The 22827-nt window shown below is 35.4% G+C and overlaps 1 protein-coding gene across 7 annotated transcripts in view; it reads right to left on the bottom strand.

Annotated features, from left to right (window-relative positions):
- The window catches only part of ARHGAP32 (Rho GTPase activating protein 32), a 288412-nt gene that overhangs the window by 58691 nt on the left and 206894 nt on the right, over positions 1 to 22827 (bottom strand). For all 7 annotated transcript variants that reach the window (XM_041770213.1, XM_041770212.1, XM_041770210.1 and 4 more), the window contains one exon: positions 8137 to 8218. In XM_041770213.1, the coding sequence (XP_041626147.1) occupies positions 8137 to 8218 (82 nt within the window). The remainder of the gene's footprint in view (positions 1 to 8136; positions 8219 to 22827) is intronic.

The raw sequence follows: 22827 nt of genomic DNA, 5'->3' as shown, positions 1-22827 counted from the left end.
CTAAAAGAAAACAACACACAAAAAAATTCTATTTCAAAATTATACTACAAATTCGTGCTAATTTGTTACCTTATAAACTACTTCTTAATATAAGCATTTCATCAGTATTACATCTAATTACTAAATCTTTTCCCCAAATGAAAGCCTCAGCTACTTCTATGTCTGTTCACCAATAAATTCAGCTGTCACCAAAAAAAGACAAAAATTTATAACACAAACTCTATTCAAGTGACCCCATCCAAAGAGGCTCCCTCCCCCACCAGATCCCATGAGATTCTGTAACTCATTTACTGTAATTCATTTCTCTCTCAGCTATACTGTGACATGCTGACAGATCTTACCAACAAATAATATATTAATTTCATATCTACAGAAACTAAATCTAAATCCAGTGGTGACACTGGAACTTAAATAATATATCAGCAGATAAACATATATCAATAAATAATACAGCTGACATTTATTAAATATCCAGGGGCTTTAAAGCCTTATCCCTAATCTTCAAAGGAATCTTGCCTCACTTTTTAGGTAAGGTAATTAAATGTCAGAGAAACCAAATGATGTGCACCCAGAGTAAAGTGTGGCACGAGGATTAAAACTTAAGGTTGGAGCCTATGCTCTTGTTTCTTCAAATGTGCTGCTTTTCACACATAAACATAAATTGAATAAAATGTCAAAGTTAAAGCTATTGTCAAAAAATATCCATTTTATGGAGTGGTTGCATTGAGAAGGATGGCGTTAAGGGGAAATACAATAATATTTTCATATTTCATAAAGTAACACATGTTTACTATAAAGGAGTTAAATAATAGAGAAGTAAACAGAGAAAAAATGAAATGTCTCTTGCTATCTCCATAATCTCATTGCCCTTTCAAATCAAGCTTGTATCCTTCTAGATCCTCTTCTATGAAATTACAGTGGGGCTATACTATGCTGTGATTTGCTTTTTCATTTAATAATACACCACAGAAAAAAATTCCATACACCTCTACCTCTGTTTTTGATGGCTGCAGAGTATTTCACAGTATGGAAATGCCAAATCCATTTTGAAAATGTGATTTCCAACATTTGAATAATAAAGCAATACTGCAAAGAACATTCATCTGGATGGGAGGTATACTTAAAAGATGCAAAGTGACCAATTCAAAAATGACAAAGGACTTCAAAAGGCATTTCTCTACCAATGGCCAATAAGCACATGAAAAGATGTTCAACATTATTACCTTCTTGTATAATCACCACCAGGATCAACAAAACATTAGCAGTACTCTAGAATCATCTCTCCTACCTATCCCAATCATCTATCCCCTTCCTCCATTCTGACTTCTAACACTACAGAATGGCCTTGACTCTATGATTCTGAACTCTCTCTTCATGTAGAATTATACAGCATATGTATGTATGTACTGCAAGCTTCAACATTTATTCAACTCAACATTTATTTTTGTGAAATTCATCCGTATTATTGCATATAACCATAACTCATTTCATTTTCATTGGTATAGAAGAATCCATTCAATGAATATGTCTTCATTTATCCATTCCATTATAGATATACCTTTGAGTTTTTCAAGTTTTTTGAGAATTAGGACTAAAGTTGCTATAAACATTCTATATATACCTAAGAGTGAAACTGCTGCATCACATGGAGTGTGTCAAATTCAGTATATAATGCCAAACAATGATTGTCCCACATTACACTCCTACCAGCAGCGTGTGAGAATTCCTACTGATGTATATATCCTTGCCAACCTTTGGTATTGTTATTCTTATATTTTAACCATCCTGGTGGGTATGCATTAAAGAGTGCAAGATTTTAATTTGCACTTCCCTAAAGACTAATGATGTTGACCTTCTTGTCATATGCCTACTAAAGTACCTGTTCAAGTTTTTACTCAATTAAATCAGTTTATTAGTCTATTTCGTATTGACTCTTTGCATACTTGTGTTATGTGACCTTTGTCAAATATCTTTCTCATTTTGTGACTTGCCCTGTTCAGATCTTAATAAGGGCATTAGGATGAAGTTCTGAACTTTAATTAAGTTTAATTATTAAGCTTTTCAGTTATGATTACTGCTTAGGTCTACCTCAAGATCATGAAAACGGGTCATGAAGATACTCTACTATATATTATCTTCTAAAAGTTTTATTGTTTTACCTCTCACATATAGATCTGTAATTCTCCTGGAAATTATTTGGTATACCAAATTAAATAAGAATCATAAATATATAAAACTCAAGGTAACCTAGCACCATTTATTGAAATGACTATCCTTTTGACAATGCTCTACAATGCCACCTTTGTCATAAATCAAGTATCTATACATTCACAGGTTTGTCTCTGGACTCTCTTCTCTTCCACTCATCTATTTATCTACCTTTGAATCAATACCATCATCTTATTTACTATTTATTTATTTGTGAGAGACAGAGAGAGAGAGAGAGAGAGAGAGAGAGAGAGGCAGAGACATGGGCAGAGGGAGAAACAGGCTCCATGCAGGGAGCCTGATGAAGGACTCCATCCCGGGACTCCAGAACGACACCCTGAGCTGAAGGCAGACGCTCAACCAGAGCCACCCAGGCATCCCAATACCATCATCTTAATAAGCAAAGTTTTAAAAATAAGTCTGGGGTACCTGGGTGGTGCAGTCAACTGAGTGTCCAACTCCTGGTTTGGGCTCAGGTTGTGATCTCGGGATAGTGGGATTCAGCTCTGTGCCCCACTCCGCGCTTATCACAGAGGAGTTGGCTTGGGATTCTCTCTCCCTCTTTCCCTGCCTGCTCCTACCACTCTCACTCTCTCTAATAAATAAGTCTTTTTAAAAACCCAACAAATATTGATGTTTAAAATAGTAAGTTTCCCATTTTTCTGTTCTTCAAAACTGTCTTGTGTGTTTGGGGCTCTGCATTTCCATATAAATTTTAGAATCAGTTTAGGATTGGTTGTCAATTTCACAAAAATCCTAACTCAAAACTTGGGGCATTTATCAGCAACTCTGCCCCATTGGGCTCTGAACTCCAATTTCTATTCCCCTGGCACTGTGACTTTCTCTACTCCATCAGGAGATACACTAGGGGAATAATGCTTCCATATACATGGATTACTCTTTAGGATTTCCTTTCTCTGCTTAACCTTAGCTCAGTAAGTGTTTACTGCCTTACTAACTTTCCATTGCTTCAAAGAGGTATTTTAAAATTTCTGTCCAAATTTTGTTTTCAGAAGAAACATTTTGTTTAAATTCCCTAGTTGTACATTTTAAGAAGTTCATGCTTCGAAAATAAGCTTTGCTTTGCTTTGCTTTTCTCTTACCCTCTCTTTCCTCCACCGCTCTTTTTTCTTTTTGTCTAAACAAAAAGGTAGATAATGTGAGAAAATGAGGAGTTCCACCATAGAAATTATAGAACAGACAAATGTTGATCCAAGAAATAAAATATGTAAGAATTGAAGAGTTCATTAGACAGGCTTAAGAGAAGCCTACAGGGAGAGAAAAACCAGTGAATTTTAAGACAGGTCAATATAAAGTATCTAAACTGAGAAGAGGATGTGTGAGACAATATCAAAGAGTAAAACCGATAAAGAAAGAGAAAAGGAAAAACCGAAAGAGAAAGGAAAAACAGGAAAAGAGAAAGAGAAATATTGAAGAGATAATAGCTGAGAAAACTAAAAACCTGAAGAAAGTGATCAATAAATAAAACCAACTGCTCCATAAACTCCAAATAGGATAAACACAAAGAAAACCACATTTACTTTCCCTTCTCCGACCTCAACCTCATCTTCTATCAAACCATAACCGATGGTGACTAAACTGTCAATTTCTTATAGACAAACTTCTTTCTTCTTCTTTTCTTTCCTCTTCTTATCTCCCCTCCTCCTCCTTCAATCTCATTTTACAACACCTTCTTTTTCTTAAGGCAGCATGGATGCTTGCTTTCTTGGTCAGGACATGGTGACTCATTGATTTTTATTTTTATATACACAAATAATTGAACATATTGAGAACATTAAGAGGAGCTCCAAAGGGAAAATTTTTCCTATTGCCCTTGTTGTGTAATAATATAGGGAGCTTTAAATTTCAGTCTCAAACTATAGCCGCATCTTTCAGATTTGGCATCTAACAGTAACAGATGGCAATGTTAAAAATAAATAGAACATTCAAGTTGTTTATACTGTAGGCAAAGACAGTTTTAAAGTGTGAAACAAGCCTGAGGCTGATAGAATTCACATCATCCTTTTCAAAATATATTAAGAATGCACATTTCCTTATGCCAACCCTGCAATGTTGCTCACAAAAGATAAAATATTGTTTGTGAAGGTATGCTGTCATTGTATGTCATCACTAATTTAAAATTAACAATGTCATACAGGTCTATTAATAGAAACTTATTTTCCAAAACTATCAATAACTGAGTAATGTTCTCAAGTTTTAAAGGCTTTTGGAGGTTATCATTATTAGAAATATCACTTTCTCATTCAAAACATGAAAAAGTATTTAATTGATACAATTTAATACCAATATTAAGGTATTTTTTAACTAAAAACTGAGTTTACACTATATCTCTGAGGCAGAATTATCAAGAATGACACCTAATACCTAACAAGTTAAGTTTTCACAAAGGAAACATATAAAAAATGCATGAGAAACCATAATAAATTTTTGATGTTGAATTTAATAACTTCAAAATAGTCAAAAACCCATGATCACTTCAACAGATAAAGAGTATTTAACAAAAGCCAACACCTTTCATGATAATATCATTCAACAAACTAAGAAATGAAGGGTACTTCTCCAATCTTATAGAAGGCATCTATGTAAACCCCGTAGCTAACATCGTACTTAATGGTGAATGAAGGATGCTTTCTCCTAAGATCAGAAATGAGACAAAGATGGCCATTCTTAAAGGTCTTGCCAGGGAAATTGGCAAGAAAAAGAAATAAAAAGCATCCAGATTGCAAAGGAAGAGGTAAAAATATTGCTTTTCACAGATGACTTGAACTTGTATATAGAATATCCCAAGGAATCCAACTAAAAAAATGTATTAGAATAAACATTTCAACAAGGTTTCAGGATACATGACTAGTATATATAATTGTTTCTATGTACTTGCAATGAATATGAAAATGATATCAAGAAAATAATTCTATTTGCAATAGCATCAAAAAGAAAAACATAAATTTAACAAAAAAATGGAAACTTATACTCTAAAAACTATAAAACACTGAGCAAAATTAAAGAAGGTCTAAATAAATGAAAAATATCCCATGTTCATGGATTGGAAGACTTAATAAATATTGATAAGATAGTAATACTTCCCAAATTGATACACGGATTCAAAACAATCCCTATCAAAATCCAGCTGACTTCTTTGTAGAAACTGACAAGCTGATTCTAAAATCCATATGGAATTTAAAAGGACCCAAAAAAGCTAAATCATTCCAGAGAAAGAATAAAATAAGAGCAAAATTTGCCACAAACAAAGGTAATCAAGACATGGTGGTACTGGTATTAAGATAGACATTTAGATCATTGGAATAGAATCAAAAGTCCAAAAGTAAACTTACACATCTAAGGTCAATTAATTTTCTAAAAGAGAGTCAAGATAATTCAATGGGGAAAGAACAACCTTTTTTTCAACAAATAGTGCTGTCTAGATATCTAGATGTCCAATGGAGGTGGACCTTATATCAGACACAAAAACTTACTCAAAATGAATCCTAAACTAAAATCTAAGACATAAAACTATAAACTTCTTAGAAGAAAATATAGGAGTAAATCTCAACTCTAGGTGAGGCAAAGTCTTCCTAGATAAGACACTAAAAGCATACGCAACAACAACAAAAATATATTGAGCTTCATCAAAATTAAAAACTTTGATGCTTCAATGGACAGAATAAAAACAGGCAAAGACAACCCACAGAATGTGAGAAAACACTTGTAAATCATATTACCGAATAAAGGACTTGTATCTAGAATATATGAAGCACAATTACAACTCAATAATAAATGACAACCCAATTAAAAAATGGGCAAATAATCTGAACAGGTATTTCTCCAAAAACATGCAAATGGCTACTTAAGCACATAGAAAGGTACTCAACATTTAGTCATCAGGAAAATGCAAATCAAACTCACAAAGATACACCACTTCATAACCACTAAGATGGCAATAATCAAAAACACAGCAACAGGGATATGGAGCAACTGAAACTCTCATACACTGCCAGGGGTATTGTAAAATGGTAAGCTACTTTGTAAAGCAATCTGGCAATTCTTCAAAAGGTTAAACACAGAGCTAACATATCACCCAGCAGTTTTATTCCTAGACACATGCATGAGAGATGAAAATATCTATCTAAACAAAAAACTTGTACACCAGTGTCCATAACACCATTACTCATAGCCAAAAATGGAAATGACTCAAAATGAGTGGATACACAAACTAGAGTATATCCATAAAATGGAATGTTATTTAGTCATAAAAAAGAATGAAATTCTGATACACAAATGAATCTTGAAAACATGCTAAGTCAAAGAAGCTAATAACAAAGGGTAACATATTATATGATTCTGTTTGTCTGAAATATGGAAGCCTATAGAAACAGACAGTAGACTAGTAGCTGCTAGGGCCAGGGGGGAAGGAGGGACTGGGATACTTCCTGCTAATGGATATTGGATTTGAAGTTAATGATGCCATATTTAAAAGAGAAAGAAACCTATGGTCATCACAACTGCTAATGAATATTTACTGAGCAAGTACCCACTGAGAAAGTTTTCTTATTTATTTTCTTTTTTAAAGAAAGATATTCATTTATTTTTAAATTTTATTTAAAGTAAATTTTATTTACTCATGAGAGACACAGAGAGACAGAGAGGCAGAGACACAGGCAGAGGGAGAAGCAGGCTCCATGCAGGGAGCTCAATGTGGGACTCAATCCTGGGTCTCCAGGATCACACCCTGGGCTGAAGGTGGCGCTAAACAACTGAGCCACCCGGGCTGCCCAGAAAGTTTTTTTAATAGTGTTTACCCAAAGAAGGGAGATTAAACAGAGGATAAAGATGTCTTGAAAAGAGACTAAGAATCCTGGCTCAAGAAAAACGTCAGAGAACATAACTCTGAAGGATTTTTCTCTACGAAACAATAAAGAGAGCCTGCCTAAATTTTAAAATTCCTAACCTCCTGTGAAGAAATAAGCTTCAAAAGGGGTTATTGCCCTTTACCTTTACCTAAATACTATAAGCCAAAAAAAAAAAAAAAATACCATAAGTCTGACGTGTGCTTTGGGGACAGAGGCAGGAAAATACTAAATAAGCTTTTTTACCCCCTAATTCTTACAAATAGGTCCTAACCCTAGAAAATACTTTAAGGAAAGCAGTCCAAATAAATTCTGAGCCCCAGATTTCTTTTTATTTTTCTTCTACTGGCGCAGAGTAGGGAGGATGGCAGAGAAAGGCAAAGGGAATATAATACAAGTAGAAATAAATTCAATTACTTCCTCTTGTCTCCAAATTCTTTGTTTTCCTTTAAACAATTTGTATCACACTAAAAACTTCTAGGCTAAGTATTCTATAGAATTTGCCTAGATTAAATCACCCCAGTAAGAACAAAAACCTCCATTTTCTTGATTTCCACCCCCTGTAACACTGCTTTATTTATTCACAAAACAGTCCACATATTTACAAAGCACTGTAAATATACTAAGTAATGAAAAATGCTGTTGAAAATAGTTGTTAAAAATAAAATAGTTTGATGTTCATAGTCATTGATAAAATATACATTCCCTTTAAGTTATTAATTTTCAGCTAATCATACCATCTGTGTGAGTTCTTTAAACCTGTTATTTTTCCTTTATCACTGTGTTCTTCAATAAGCTATAATAATTATAAAAACAAATAATGACAAGGCTTAATGGACCAAGGAGTTCTTTGAAATTATCTAAAATGTTGAATGCACCTTTGTGACATGATCAATAGAGAAATAAAAATAAATTAAAAATCAAAACCACATAAAAATAAGGATGCATATTATGTCAGTAAGTGGAAAGAACAGCAAACCAAACTATGTGTTTAATGAAAAGAGAAAATCTCTTTCTTTAAGCAGTTGATAAAATAACCACACTAATGGAAGAGTATACTCACCTGGTTTTGGCACTGAGTTGGTCACTGACTGGGGAACTTTCTGATTAATTAACTCAACACAGTGTCCAGGGAAGAGTCCCACCTAAAGAAGAAAAGCAGCAAAGAGAGGATTCTAAACCGGAGCATAGACCAGTGTGTGAACACTGCCAATTCAATTCCAGTAATGTACTCCACAGTACCCTCCCAAAGGATTCTATTATTCCAAGACTCTAAATCACAGATGATACCAATTACACAAACAAATAATAAAACAATCTGTTGCTATGTGTATACAGAGTTGTGTTCTATTAGTTCAAATATCTAAGTCTGTTTTTTTTTCAGTTTTAGCTTTCAATTTCCCAAAGTTTTTCTTTACACCAATTAAAATATTTAATCTAATACCAAGCTATACATGGACTACATACAATTTTTACCTTACTAACTTATGTTGCTGAAATTTCAACTTAGTTGTGTTGGTATCTCTAAGACCAACATTTACATTTATTGTCTTCTCCCTAATTTTAAAAAAAAATCAACACTAAACCACATTCACATTTTTTGTGAGTTTTTCCTTCATTCTTTCACAGGTTTCATGAAAAAAATGACAAGACAAAAATAAATTGGTGAAACAAGCACTCATTTCAAATCCCAGTATCTACTGTTGTGAAAGAGCTAGTAGCATATGAATAAGTGGGAAAGCAAAAGAGAAGAAACCAACCAATCTCAGCAGTAATGACAGACCCTGGCTTTGAGAAACACGCCACGTTTACGTAGTAGCAGAACTGCCTATGCTGTTAGGTAAGGAATCCAAAGTAGTTGTATCAGAAAAATACCGAGCTCACCCACAGAACACTCAGATCATACAGAGATACACTATATAGCCAAGAGAATAAATACAGAGATAAACAGCCTGGAAACAAAAGTAAAAAGGAGGTCTTTGCCAATATTTATAGATGTTTCCTTAGATAGGAATATAATCAGGCTACCATGCAACAGATGTTGAAACTGAACATGAAAACTACATCACTTTTTACATCCCTCTGTTGACAGACTTGGGAAGAATAGAATGGTCTTCCAAAAGTTATGATTCATCATCAAGTTCTGAGCTGTATAATTTCTATCTGTATGGGATTATTTTCACATATGCATTTGCTGCTTTCTTATTCCAACTTCTGGATCGATATTCCATGGTAGTTCTTAAAATTATGAAGATGTAACCAGTTATCATGAGCTGAAAAGGGGTTATTAACAAGGTATCAGTTTTGCTTAAAAGATCTCTGAATTTGGAATTCTTAAAGTCCTTATGACTTGCCTTCCAAAATGAAGCTTTAAGTGTTCATTTTACTCGTGAAATTTCATGCCATATATAATTCAACGTCCTACGTAGCTAAACCAGTAGAAATTCTTCCAAGATCGATTAGAACCAGATAAGAATCACCTTGAGAAATCCTTCTCATTCTCTCTTACACAAATCAGTTATAGGAGGGTAGATGGTGTCATGGTTAATGCACAGCCTCAAAAGTAAGAATGCCTGGGTTCAATTCTAGGTCTTTTACTTGCAAGATCAGGTTTGTGACTTAGTCTCCCTGTTTTCAGTTTCTTCATCTAAACACAGTAATAGTACCTAGTACATAAGGATTGTTATATGTTATAAGAATTTAATGGATTGGGACTCGGTGGTTGAGTGTCTGCCTTGGGCTCAGGTCGCGATCCCAGGGTCCTGGGATCCTGCATCAGGCTCCCCACAGGAAGCTTGCTTCTCCCTCTGCCTATGTCTCCGCCTCTCTCTGTTTCTCTCACGAGTAAATAAATAAAATCTTTTAAAAAAACAAAAACAAAAACCTAAACGGATCAGTATAAGCAAATGCATATAGTAAGCACCCACTAAGTGTTAGCATCCAATACACTAGCTACTACAAGCCTAGAGGGCTCAGGCTCCTCCATTAAGTAGATGACACATAACACTTAGCTCCTTCTGCATGTGCGGACTAAGTTTTTTTCCCATCAAATACTCTTTCTATAAAATTAGAATTCATTTCGATTTATAAACGTTTGTTTGCAATTTTCTGGATTGAAAAGACCAGGTTCTAAACTTGGCCTGTCCATTTACTAGGCTCAGTGATCTGGAGCAAATTAGTTAACATCTGTCTCAGTTTCCTAATTTGTAAAGATGGGGATAACATTAGCTACCACAATAATTTGTGTGAAAGTATCTAATCTAGTTTCTAAACGCTAATTATCTTTCAGCAAATAAAAACTAGTTTTCCATCACTTCCTAGACTGAACAAAGCTTAATGAACTTCTTTGGAGAACTATATCATATATATTAGCTACATCTGCATATTTTTAATTTGTCTCAGTCCATTAGGTTTAGATGTATGAGTGAACAAGCTCTTGTGTACTATGTAGAGGTCCATGGTAGTCTCATTTAATGCCTCTCTCCAATTCCTGCTCACTTGTCTCTCTTTATCATAAGTATAATTAAGGATGAAGTATAATCTTACTATTAGCTAAACAACATATTCAGTGCCCAGACTCCTTGCAACCGATTGTAGCCACAGCACATTCAAATACAGCTCTACTGCTACTATTCTATCTCCTTCCTCCTGTTGTGATGCAGGTATCAAGACTGGATCTATAGCAACCATCATTAGAACTTAAAAGACAGGCCAAGAGAATCTTAAAAACTCCTGCCTAGCATCATTAAGTTGCTAACTCAACAGAGGCAATCAATCACTTTTTCTGTTCACTTTTCTGTTTCTTGAAACCAAAAGCACTCCTGTTAATAAATCTTTTATTGGGAGAGATGATTCTAGAAATTTGTGAAAGGCAAATAGATTCTATTTTCCTATTATAAAATTTCCATCGCAAAACATGAAGCTGTGTTCTCTTGAAAATATACACAAGAATGCCACTAAACTCCAGGAGGGAAAAAAAGAAAGTAACTAACCCTAAAAATACAATTAATGAACATTCACTTTTCTGATTCATACTTAAGCTAGTATTTCACCAAATATAAACAATTCTGATAAACTCAAAATGTCCAATGTTAACAGTGACTGGAACTCTGGTAATGAAAAACTATGTCATCCTGTTTCATATATTATTCCTTCCGCCAGCAGTGACAATACCTAAAGCTCTAATTTATATGGCTGAGAAAGGTGAGGAAAATTGGGTATATTGGCAGGGATCAAAATGAGATTCAACTCCAGCAATAAGGAGAGAGAAAAGACCAATATCTAGGGCTCACAGGGTGGAGGAGTAGGTAATAAAAATCTTGTAAAAGGAGGAAAAGAACAATGTAAAGATAAGGCTGCAACAGGTTAGGGATGAGCTTACTGGAAGGAAAAAAAAAACCTTTCAATATAGTAGTTTTCCTCCAAGTCTTGAAAAAAAGTTAGAAAAAGCAAGCGATATTATGACAGTAGTCCCCCTTCCACCCTTATTCACAGGTTTTGTTTCAGTTTCAGTTACCCACAGTCAACCATGGTCTGGAAGCAGATGATCCGCCTCCTCTTGCGTTGTCAAGGTCAACAGCAGCCTAATGTTCTATCACATTCGCTTCACTTCATCTCATTACATAGGCATTTTATCATCTTACAACATTGCAAGAAGGATTAAGTACAGTAAATATATCTTGAGAGAGGGACCATATTCACGTAACTTTTACTACATTTTTATAATTCTTCTGTTTTATTATTATTATTATTGTAAGTCTCTTCATGTGCCTAATTTATAAATTAAACTTTATCATTAGGTATGTATTAATGCATAGGAAAAACACAGTATATATAAGGTTCACTACTATCCATAGTTTTGGGCATTCCCTGGGGGTCTTGGAAAGTATCCCTGTGGATAAGGGAGGACTACTATATATCCCACAGGGTGCTGGTCAAAGTTGTACAACTGGCCCTTCAGGAGGAAAGGCCTTGACTTACAACATTTGCCAGAATCCCTGTTATAAATACTCCTACCATGGCTGATTTCAAGCAACTAACATGATACAACTGAATGCAGAGCTGAAAAGAGACACAAAATAGCCTGTTATGCTAGTATTTATAGGATACATAACATTAAATGGAAAATACCTTAGGAGCACAGATAACAATAAAATATAGTAAAATAACTACTAATGAAATTTTAAGTATTTATTACCTTTGTTTTTAATATAAAGCACTTAATTGTACATTTATATGCTTTAATTTTTAATAGCGGCTGTGTTTCACAATTGTACTACAAAATTCCTAAAAATTTCACAACTTATTCTGGCTCACCACCAATTTATACCTATATATTCAGTCTGGGGCCTGTCCTAACTCTAATAGCTCCTGGGAATAGGTTTCAAGCAGCTTGACAGGTATACGGCTCCCTCTCTGCAAGTAAATGAAGACAGACCTAAATGTAACAGACTGCAATCTGATTTTTCTGACCTTCTTCTACCTTGAGGATAGGCTTAAACTATAAAAGAAATAGGTTTGGTTACAAAAGTGAATGTACTGAAAAAAATATTTTGGTACAACTTAGAGAGAATGTTAGATAAGAAACTACTGCAATAATGTAAAGCTGGAGCTTTGGTTACAGTGGGAATGGAAAGAAGTCATTGCTTACCAATGGAGCCTAATCCTAACTATGGTCTCTCTGAGAGAGACTAATCAACTAATCAAAATCTAAAAGGAATTTCAACACAACAATGTGCTGATCACAGATTTTTTTTTTAAACTCCTATTCTAATGGTTGATTTATGAAATTAAGGGCTAGTGAAACTTTTAGGGCTGTTAGCATAACAAAATATATTTTTAAGATTTTATTTATTTATTTATTTATTTATTTTTAAAGATTTTATTTATTTATTCATGAGAAACAAAGAGAGAGGCAGAACACAGGCAGAGGGAGAAGCAGGCCCCATGCAGGGGGCCTGATGTGGGACTCGATCCTGCAACTCCAGGATCACGCCCCGGACCGAAGGCAGGTGCTAAACTGCTGAGCCACCCAGGGATCCCCAAAACATTTTTTATTAAGTAAAATAATGCTCCTACTTCCAGAGATATACCACAGATTTTTCATCAACTGGAACTATGTGGCCTCAGAGAATTTCCAATTTTTATCTTTAGACTCCAACTTCCTCTCCACCCAGCCCTCTAGTGTTCATATGTTCCATGACAATTGAAGCTCTAATTCAGATACTGGATCCCCATTTCCCCTCTATATTTCTCCACTAGGGTCCTTAGTCCCCTTCCAATCTCTTTTTTTCCTACCCAGTATGAACATGTCATTGATCATTTGAACTTTAAAAAATATCAGTACCCTTAATTTCCCTGAAATATTAACCTTCTGCCAAACCAATCCAGGAACCCCCCCCCCCTAAATAAATCAATATACCACCCTACTTGCATGCCTCTGTACTGAAGAAAAATCACATCACTCAGGAGACTCAAACCAAGACAAACTGATGCTTTCCCATCTTGAAATGCCAATTATTTTCCTCCCACTCCCCAAATATTCTTAGAGAACCCACTCTTCATTAGGATCTCTCTGTCCAGTCCAGACCGTGCGTCCCTGCCAATACCATCCCAGTACAGTTCATCAGACCATAAATTAGTCAATTAGTCCGTCTCTTAAGATTTTGGAACTATGTCTGAAACTTTATCTCAACTGAGTTGGTTAGAACTAGAAAGTAGTTTTCAAAAAAAGGGAGAATGAGACAAAGAAGCAGTTGCTGTTACTACACAGAAAGGTATAAACTGGAAGCAAATTCCCTCAGTTCCTGACTTCCCAGGCCCTGTTTTCAACTAGTGATTTTTTATATTGGTTCTTTGAGATATTCCTATTTGTGTTCCCCCCCTTTATATCCCAGGAAACACCACTTTGCTCTGGTTTCTCTGTTTTATTTACACTGTCTCCTAAACATCAAATCCCAGCTCCCTAACTTCTACTTTTAAAAACATTACAGTAGAACGTTAAGGTTTGGGACTCAGAAACAAGATCAGAAGTCCCTGGGTGTCCCAGTCAGTTGAACATCTGCGTTCAGCTCAGCTCATGATCCCAGGGTCCTGGGATAGAGCCCCACATTAGGCTCTCGGTTCAGTGGGCAGTCTGCTTCTCCCTCTGCCTGTCCTGCTACTCATCTGCTGTCTCCCTCTCTCTGTCTCTCTCTCTCTCTCTCTCAAATAAATAAATAAAGATCTCACAAAAAAGGAAGCAAGATTAGGAATCAGAGTATAAACCTGAGAAATGGGCATATATATATTGAATTTAAAGTTGAAAGAGTAAATAAAATCATCTAGGATAAAGAGCACAGAATGAGAAGCTACTTGGACCTCAAACTTTCAGGGATCTGCTAGAAGAGGGAGTGCCTTTTGTAAAGGAAGCCTGAGAACATAGAAGGAACTCTAAGACTGTCGTGTCATTTCTACTGAGAGAATAAAGTGTCAGGGAAAAAATAAGTACTCTCAAATACTGATGAGACCCTAAGTAAGAAGAGTAATGAAATATCCATTCTTGGATTAAGCCAAACAGAGACCACTAGCGAAGCAAGAGGAGAAAACAGGACTGAAGAATTTAAGCAAAAACCTGTATTGAGTAAATGTAATAATGATGGCCCTAGAATCTAATCTGGATAAAAAGGCAAGTGAAGATGTGGGTAATGGCAGAAATTGGAGGGGGCCAATGGAATGATAATATTGAGCACAACTGCTTATTGTATAACAAGTACCTAACAAATGAGATCCATTTTTCCACATTAGCTCAATGACATATCAAATAAAATTACAGTCGGTTTAAATCTTTCCCCCTTGGTTGGAATAAGATGAGGATAGAGAAGGCATTGTAGATGGAAGAACAAGTAGATGAAAAGAGCAACCTGTGTAATGGGGGAGGGGGGATGTTAGTTAAATCTGTCTGGAAATTGAGTTTATAAAATAAGAGTACTGGTAAGCTAAGACTAGAGAAGTAAAATGGGGTCAGAGATCACGGAGGGCCTTGTACATTATGGCAAGAGGGCTGAAGTTTCTTCTCTCTATGAAATGAAAGTGTCAAATTCTGAGAAAGTGACACAGGTGTGTTTTAGTAAGAAAGCTCTAGTAGTAGTGTATGACTTTTAGGGTAGGAGGAAGGGGGGGATGACATGAAGCAGAAGCACATTTTAGGATTTTGCAAACAAACTAGCAAAGTGATAATAAAAATGTATAGCATAAAAATGGCATGAAGAATTAAGGAAAGTATATATCATCAATTGGGGTGAGTACATAAAAAGCTAAGTCAAAGATGCTTCTCTAGTTTTTTTTCTTCCCAATTTGATTGAGGTATAATTGACATAAATTGTACATATTTAATGTATACATTTTGATAAGTTCTGACACCTATAAAACTATAACTACAGTCAAGATTCTGAATGTATTCATCAACCTCAAAAAAGTTTCCTTTTATCTCTTTGTAATCTCTCCCTCTCCCTACCCAACCCCTGTCCCTACTCACCAGGCAACCACTGATCTACTTTTTATCTCTATATGTTACTTTGCATTTCCTACAATTGTATTTGAATAGAGTCAAAAGAATGTACTGTTTTGTTATCTGTTTTCTTTCACTCAGCATACTTATTCTGAGGACCACTGATGTTGTATGGATCAGCAATTCATTCCTTTTTATTCCTGAGTAATATTTCATTGTAAAGACAGCATCATTTGTTTACCCATTAATCATTTGTTGATAAAATATGTTTCCAGTTTGGGGCTATTATATGAATAGCTTCTATGAACATTCATATATGAATTTTCATATGGATATAGGCTTTCTTTTTCACTTGGATAATAATCTAGGAGTGGAATGGCTGGATCGTGTAGTAGGTGTCTACTTAATTTAAGAAGCTGATAGACTGACTGTTTTCCAAATAGTAGTATCTTACATTCTCACCAACCCTGTTTCAATCCTTCCACAGCCTCATCATTCTAATAAGTATGTAGCAATATCTTACTGTCATTTTAATTTGCATTTTTCTAATAACTAATGACAATGAGCATGTCTTTATGTGTTTATTTGACATATCTTTCCAGTGAAGTGTTTCGATCTTTGCCTACTTTTAAAATTGAGTTCTGTTTCCTAATGAGTATGTACTGAATATGAGTCCTTTGTCAGAACATACTCAAAATTTTACTGCCAATAATAACTGCCAATATTTTTTCTCAGTCTGTAGCTTTCCTTTTATTGTCTCACCAGTAATCTCTTTCAAAGAGAAGTTTCCAATCTTGATGAAATTCAAACTATTATTTTATGAATTGTTTATTTCATGTTGCATCTAAGAAATCTCTGCCTAACCCAAAGTCACAGAAGTTTTCCCTATGTTTCCTTTGAGCAGCTTTGTACTTTAAGCTTTATATTTGGGTATATAATTCATTTTGAGATCATTTTTGCAGACAGTTTAAGAAACAAATCAAAGTGTTTTGTTTTGTTTTGTAATGCAGGCATATGAACATTTGTTCATATGAACAACTGTTCCAATACTGTATGTAAAATAGACCATGTATTTTTCACTGAATTGATTTGAACTTTTGTTGAAAATCATATGTTCATGTATGTATGGGTCTATTTCTGGACTCTATTCTGTTCCATTATTCTATTTGTCTATCCTTCCACTAATAACATACTCTCTTGATACTGTACCTTTACAGTTAGTCTTCAAATCAATGTTAGTTCTCCAACTTAGTTGTTTTTCAAATTTATCTTAGCTATTCTATTCTAGCTCCTTTGTATTTCCATATGAATTAATTTGCTTATCAATTTCTACAAAAAACTTTGCTGAGATTTTGACTGGGATCTATGTGGAGAATAATGACATCTTAACAATGTAAAGACTTCCAACCCACACATAAATTATATTGCTCCCTTCTTTGGATATTCTTTGATTTTTCTCAAAAATACTTTACTGTTCTTAGTTGAGCTCTTTCATATTGTCTTCAGATATATCACCAAGTGTTTCATCTCTATTATAAATAGATTTTATTGTATTTGTTGACTGATGTTAATGCTGCTAGACTATGGACTACATTTAGAATTAAAAGATTTTCATGGAGTTTTCCCAAATATTTATATTTCAAATATATATTGTATATTTTATATACACAACATACTTGTATTTTTTTCTGTATTATATGTCAAAAATTATATTGCTTTCTTTGAAAATCTGTTAGTTCGTATGTAGTTACATCATCTATAAATTTCATTTCATAAATATGGAAGGATTTTAGAAAATATTTATTATAATGAAGGTATGAAGCGCTTAAGGTTAAGAACTACTGATCTAGGCCATTTTGTCAATAATTTCCATGAAACTGAATGTTTAAATATCATTTGGTAGGACATGCTTTGATGTTATAAATTAGCAAAAGGTTTTCAAGAAACAAATATAAGGTATCAATGGCAGTTGTTAATGGCAATTGCACTAATGAGAAAAATAAAAACAGCAACAAGAAATATGAAAAATAATTTGGGAAAATTTGTATCTTTTTATGATCCAAGGAGGAAAAAAATACAGAACTGGAACTCACCAAGCTTACAAACTGGTCCTGGCTATACCAGTATGTACTGTCTTTGTGAATCAAAACAATTTTTCTAAATCTTTTGTCTCTAGATTTCTGTAATTTTTAAATGACAGGTTAGGATGAGATGATCCACTATCATTCTTGCTGCTAAAGAAACCTATGATTCCTACAAGTCAACAAGTACAAGCCACCACTGGTTCATTAAATTACTACCATGATCTCTTCTTTGCCCAGAATATCTAGGATTTGATCTAAGCTCTGGTATTAAACAGCAGAATAACAATGGGTTAGTTGTTTTACTCCATGCTTTAGTTTTGTCATCAGTAGGAGGTAACAGTACCTTCTTCACAGAGCTGTAAGAATTAAAGGTCAATGCAAAGCACTTAGAACAGTGCACTTAAAAAGCACTGAAGTCTTACAATTGCTTTTATTCACATTCTCGCTTTCCTTGAAGTTATTTAACAGTATAAATGAAAATTTATATGATCTCCCAAAATCAAGCAAGAGAGGAAGTACTGTGCCCCATCTAATACTAAGTAATGAAAAGGCACAGCTTTGGATCCCATATGTAAATATACGGTCTTTAAATAAACAAATAAATAAATGGTCTTTTTATACATGCACAGGTAAGCCTCCTTCCTCCATTGAACTACTACAAGGGACAGGCTTCCAAATATCGTCCCTTTGAATAAGTAATACTTTTCTGAAAATAAGTTATTTAGAACAACATTAAACTCCTGAGGTAAGGACACTGTTTTATTCAAGAATTGCTTCTCTCATATTTGTGCACAAGGATTCTCGCATGACACTCTAGGGCAACTATGAAAAATTAAAAAGCTGATCCTTTACCATCTTGGGGAGAACTAAGAGAACGTGTACTGTATAAAATCCTGTCAATCTCTAAGTGGTATTCTATCCATTAAATTAAGTGCATCCCAAACGTGTTTTAAGAAAGATTTCCTCGGGCACTGGATGGGATGAGCACTGGGTGTTATGCTTTATATTGGCAAATCAAATTTAAATTAAAAAAAAAAAAAAGAAAAGAAAAATTTCCAAGGTGGAACAGAGAACATTTGCTAAACTGTGTTTAATTTCTTCTTTTATCTATGTACAGGATAAACAATGGGAGGCTGCTCCATGGTTATCATATTTTGGCTTCATAATTATCTAAAGAACTTGATAAAACTTTTAATCCTGTCCCCATCCCCTAAGATTCTAATTGGTAATCCCTAGCTTTAACATGTTTTTCCAATCATTCTGATGCTCACAGCTCCCAGATGAAACTCTGAGATACTGCCTACACAAACAAATAATCCTCAAAGACACTAATATTTTATATTTGTGTTATGACTTTTACCTAAGAAAAAGGGCTCTCCAGACATCCTACCTCATTTTTCCAAGAAGGGTCTATAGCCAGACACAAAATCTGAGTCCATTTAGTTTTAAAAATGAGAAAATAAAATAGCTGTGGTTTTTGTGTTTTGTGTTTTTTTGCTTACGTACATTCTATGATGAAACACTTCATAAAACAAAGGTAAAAGATTCAGTATATACTTTAGGAAACAAAGTAAAAACAGATTTCAGAATTTCAAATTACTATAGTTAATATAATTTCACACTTCCTACTCCCAGAAGTTTAAGAAAAGAAACAGAGTCACGGTATAATTAAAACACATGGATGAACTAATCCTTCTGTTCCCATAGCTAAATTATGGTCTAAAACAATACACAAACTAGAACTTGGCAAAATCTTTATCAACCACCAGATGATGTGCAGAGCTTACCTAGAGCACAGAACAAGCAATGCTTCTAGAAGAGTTGTCTGAGAATAATTGGGCCAGAATGACAGATAAAAATGTGGTTTTACATCCTATCGCACAACCACTGAGAGAATTTTTGGGCTTAGTTCCCGCACTTTACACTTTAACAAGATTCCCCAGGTGACTTTTGAGTATACTAAAGTTTGAAAATCAGAGGTAAAGGAATAATTACTTATAATAGAAGAAAGACAGCAGTAAAATACCCTTAAGTATATTATTAAATGCTGTAACCTGGATTTTATTTGCAAATTAAGATAACAATGTAATACCACTACACACTTACTAAAATGGCTAAAATCCCCACCCCCCACCAAAAAAAAAAAAAACCTGAGAACTATCAAATGTTGGTGAGAATGCTGAACAATATCATTGCTGGTAGGAATGCAAAATGGGACAACCACTTTGAAAGACAGCTTGGTGGTTTCTTAACAAAGCTAAACATAGGCTTACCATATGATCCAGCAACTGCGCTCCTTGGTATTTACCCAAAGGAGCTGAAGACTTATATCCACACAAAAACCTGCACATGGATGTTTATAGCAGCTTTATTAATAACTGCCAAAGACTTGAAACAACCAAGATGTCCTTTAATAATGAATGGAAAAATAAACTCTGGCACATTCATAACAATTAATATTAGTGACAAAAAGGGAATTATTGAACCATGAAAAGATATGGAAGAACCTTAAATGCAAACTGCTAAGTGAAAGAAGCCAAACTGGAAAGGCTACATACTATATGACTCCAACTACATGATGTTTTGGAAAAGGCAAAACTATGGAGACTGTAAATGATTAGTAGTTAACAGGGGTTATGGGGAGAGAAGGATGAAAAGGTAGAGCACAGGGGTTAGGGCAGCAAAACTACTCTGTATGAAGCTGTAATGGTTGATACATATCATTATGCCTTGATTAAAACCCACAGGGGACGTCTGGGTGGCTCAGCAGTGGAGTGTCTGCCTTCAGCCCAGGGCGTGATCCTGGAGACCCAGGATCGAATGCCACATTGGGCTCCCTGTGAGGAGCCTGCTTCTCCCTCTGCCTGTGTCTCTGCCTCTCTCTCTCTCTCTCTCTCTCTCTCTCTCTCTCTCTCTGTGTGTGTCTCTCATGAATAAATAAATAATTTTTCTTAAAAAACCCACAGAACTATATATCACAAAGACTGAACCTTAATGTAAACAATGAGCTATAGTTAATGATGATGTTTGAAATTTGGTTTATTTATACCAAAAAAGCAATCCCCAAAACTATTTTAATCGTTGTGGGGCAGGATGTAAACTGACATTCTGTATTTTATATATATATATATATATATCCCCATATATTCTGTATCCATGTGATTTTGGCCAAGGATCTGAGGAGCATTAGATCAGGCAACTCTTCTAGAAACAGTACTTACTCTGTTCTGTCTATAATCTCTGCAAATCAGCTGGTGGCCAATAAAAATCACCATATTGGCAATTTTACACAATGAATTTATAAAGCAAGATGTAATAACTGGAGAAACTATATATATATATATCTGTTGGGGGTGGGGGATTATATGAAACTCTGTATACTATCTGCTCAATTATTCTGTAAATTTGTACTAAAAATTAAGGTCTATTAATTATTTTCTTAAATAATAATAAAATAAAGTCATAACCCAGCAACTGCACAGCATGAAAGCAATACAAAGGAAAGGCACACTGACACGGGCACCTTGTCCTGCCTTGAGAGTGAGCCAGAAAGGAGACCACAAACACATACCACTCTAAGAAAAGAAAAAGTGGAGTCCGTGTAACACATCATAAACACATCAAGTTAAGGAGACCTGCAAGTGGAGATGCACATGGTCTGCATACTGAAGATCACGTTTCCAAAAAGCTCTCCAGCAGTGCTTAGAGTATGATATATACCAGAGCTGGCTTCCATACTGGGAAGCAGTGACCCACATCCTTGCTCCTCTTCACTCTGTCTCCTGAAAACCGTCAGCTCTAAATGGTCTTGATCCCCAGGAAAAACTACTGGAAGCTACCTCAAAGTCAAGCCCACCCCTACATTATTAGCACAGGTTTCCTGCCCTGGTATGTCCTCCCTCATGGTCCAATGACAAAGTACAGTTCACAAAGTCCATCTGTATGTTCAGATCAGTTGAGTTAGCTACAGGCTGTTTCATGTCTAACTTGTGTGTCCTGGTCATCTGGACATCCTGTCCTTAGAAGAAATGTGTAAGACTGCCTTCCAAAGTCACCTCCTCCAGGAAACCTTCCTAGAACTCAGGGAATCTGGCTGGGCTCTGAATCTACCATGCATCTAAGAGGTCTGGAGGAGAACACTAAGGACTACTTGCTTTCCTTGTTCTGCCATGGGCATGGTGCTCAGAGTCAAGAGGGCCTTCTTCCATGAATGCAGTAAGCTACCCGATACCAACCTGTGAGAATGAGAGGGGCTCCGTCAGATGCTGCCCAGCCTCCTTGCTACTTGAGGATGGGAGCTGAGGGGCAGAGCACCCATGGAACAGCCATTTCCAGGGCTCCTTCCTCCCAAAGCCCTCAAACTCTCAGCAGTTATGGCCAATGCCTCTAAGCTGTGCCTGCTAGGTAGGAGCCTAGAGGACAGCTGGCTCAGTTAGGTCCCTGCTCCTTATCAAGTCTATGTGAGAGGGTCCCTGAAGGGCCTTCCAACCAGCCCTTTAGGGCTGGTTGGCACCTATGATGGGCTGAATTCTATATCCTACCCCCAAATTCATATGTTGAAGCCCTAACCCCCAGTATCTCAGAATGTGACTATATTTGGAGACAGGGTCTTTAAAGAGGTAATTAAGATTCAATGAAGTCATATGAGTGTGCCTATGCTAATCTGACAGATGTCCTTATAAGAAGGGATGATTAGGACACGGGCAGAGACACTGGGGATATGTGCACACAAGAGGAAAGAACATGTGAAGTCACAGTGAGAAGGTAGCCATCGGTAAGCTGGGCAGAGAGACCTCAGAATAAACCAACTCTAACAACACCTTGATCTTGGACTTCAGCCTCCAGAATGCCTGACAAAATAAATCCCTATTCTTTGAGTCACCCAGTCTACAGTATTTTGCTATAGCAGACCCAGTCAACTAATACAGCACCTAATATAAAAAGGAAGGAAGAGATGAACCTAAGGAATAGCAATACTCAATAGTAGGAAAAAAAACTCACCTAAGTAATATTTGTGATTATTTGCATTCTGAACTAGTATCACTCATCTATACCATAATATATGAAATTCTAAGAATTCATACATAATTTACATAGAGAAATTTTAAAATCTGAATATTATCCTTCTAAAAAAAGTCACATAAAAAAATGTTCTTATAGGGGCGCCTAGGTGGCTGAGTCA

The sequence above is a fragment of the Vulpes lagopus genome, chromosome 10 (assembly GCF_018345385.1).
Source record: "Vulpes lagopus strain Blue_001 chromosome 10, ASM1834538v1, whole genome shotgun sequence".
Taxonomy (NCBI): domain Eukaryota; kingdom Metazoa; phylum Chordata; class Mammalia; order Carnivora; family Canidae; genus Vulpes; species Vulpes lagopus.
Note: the sequence above shows the minus strand (reverse complement) of the source record. Positions and strands in the feature narration are given on the sequence as shown.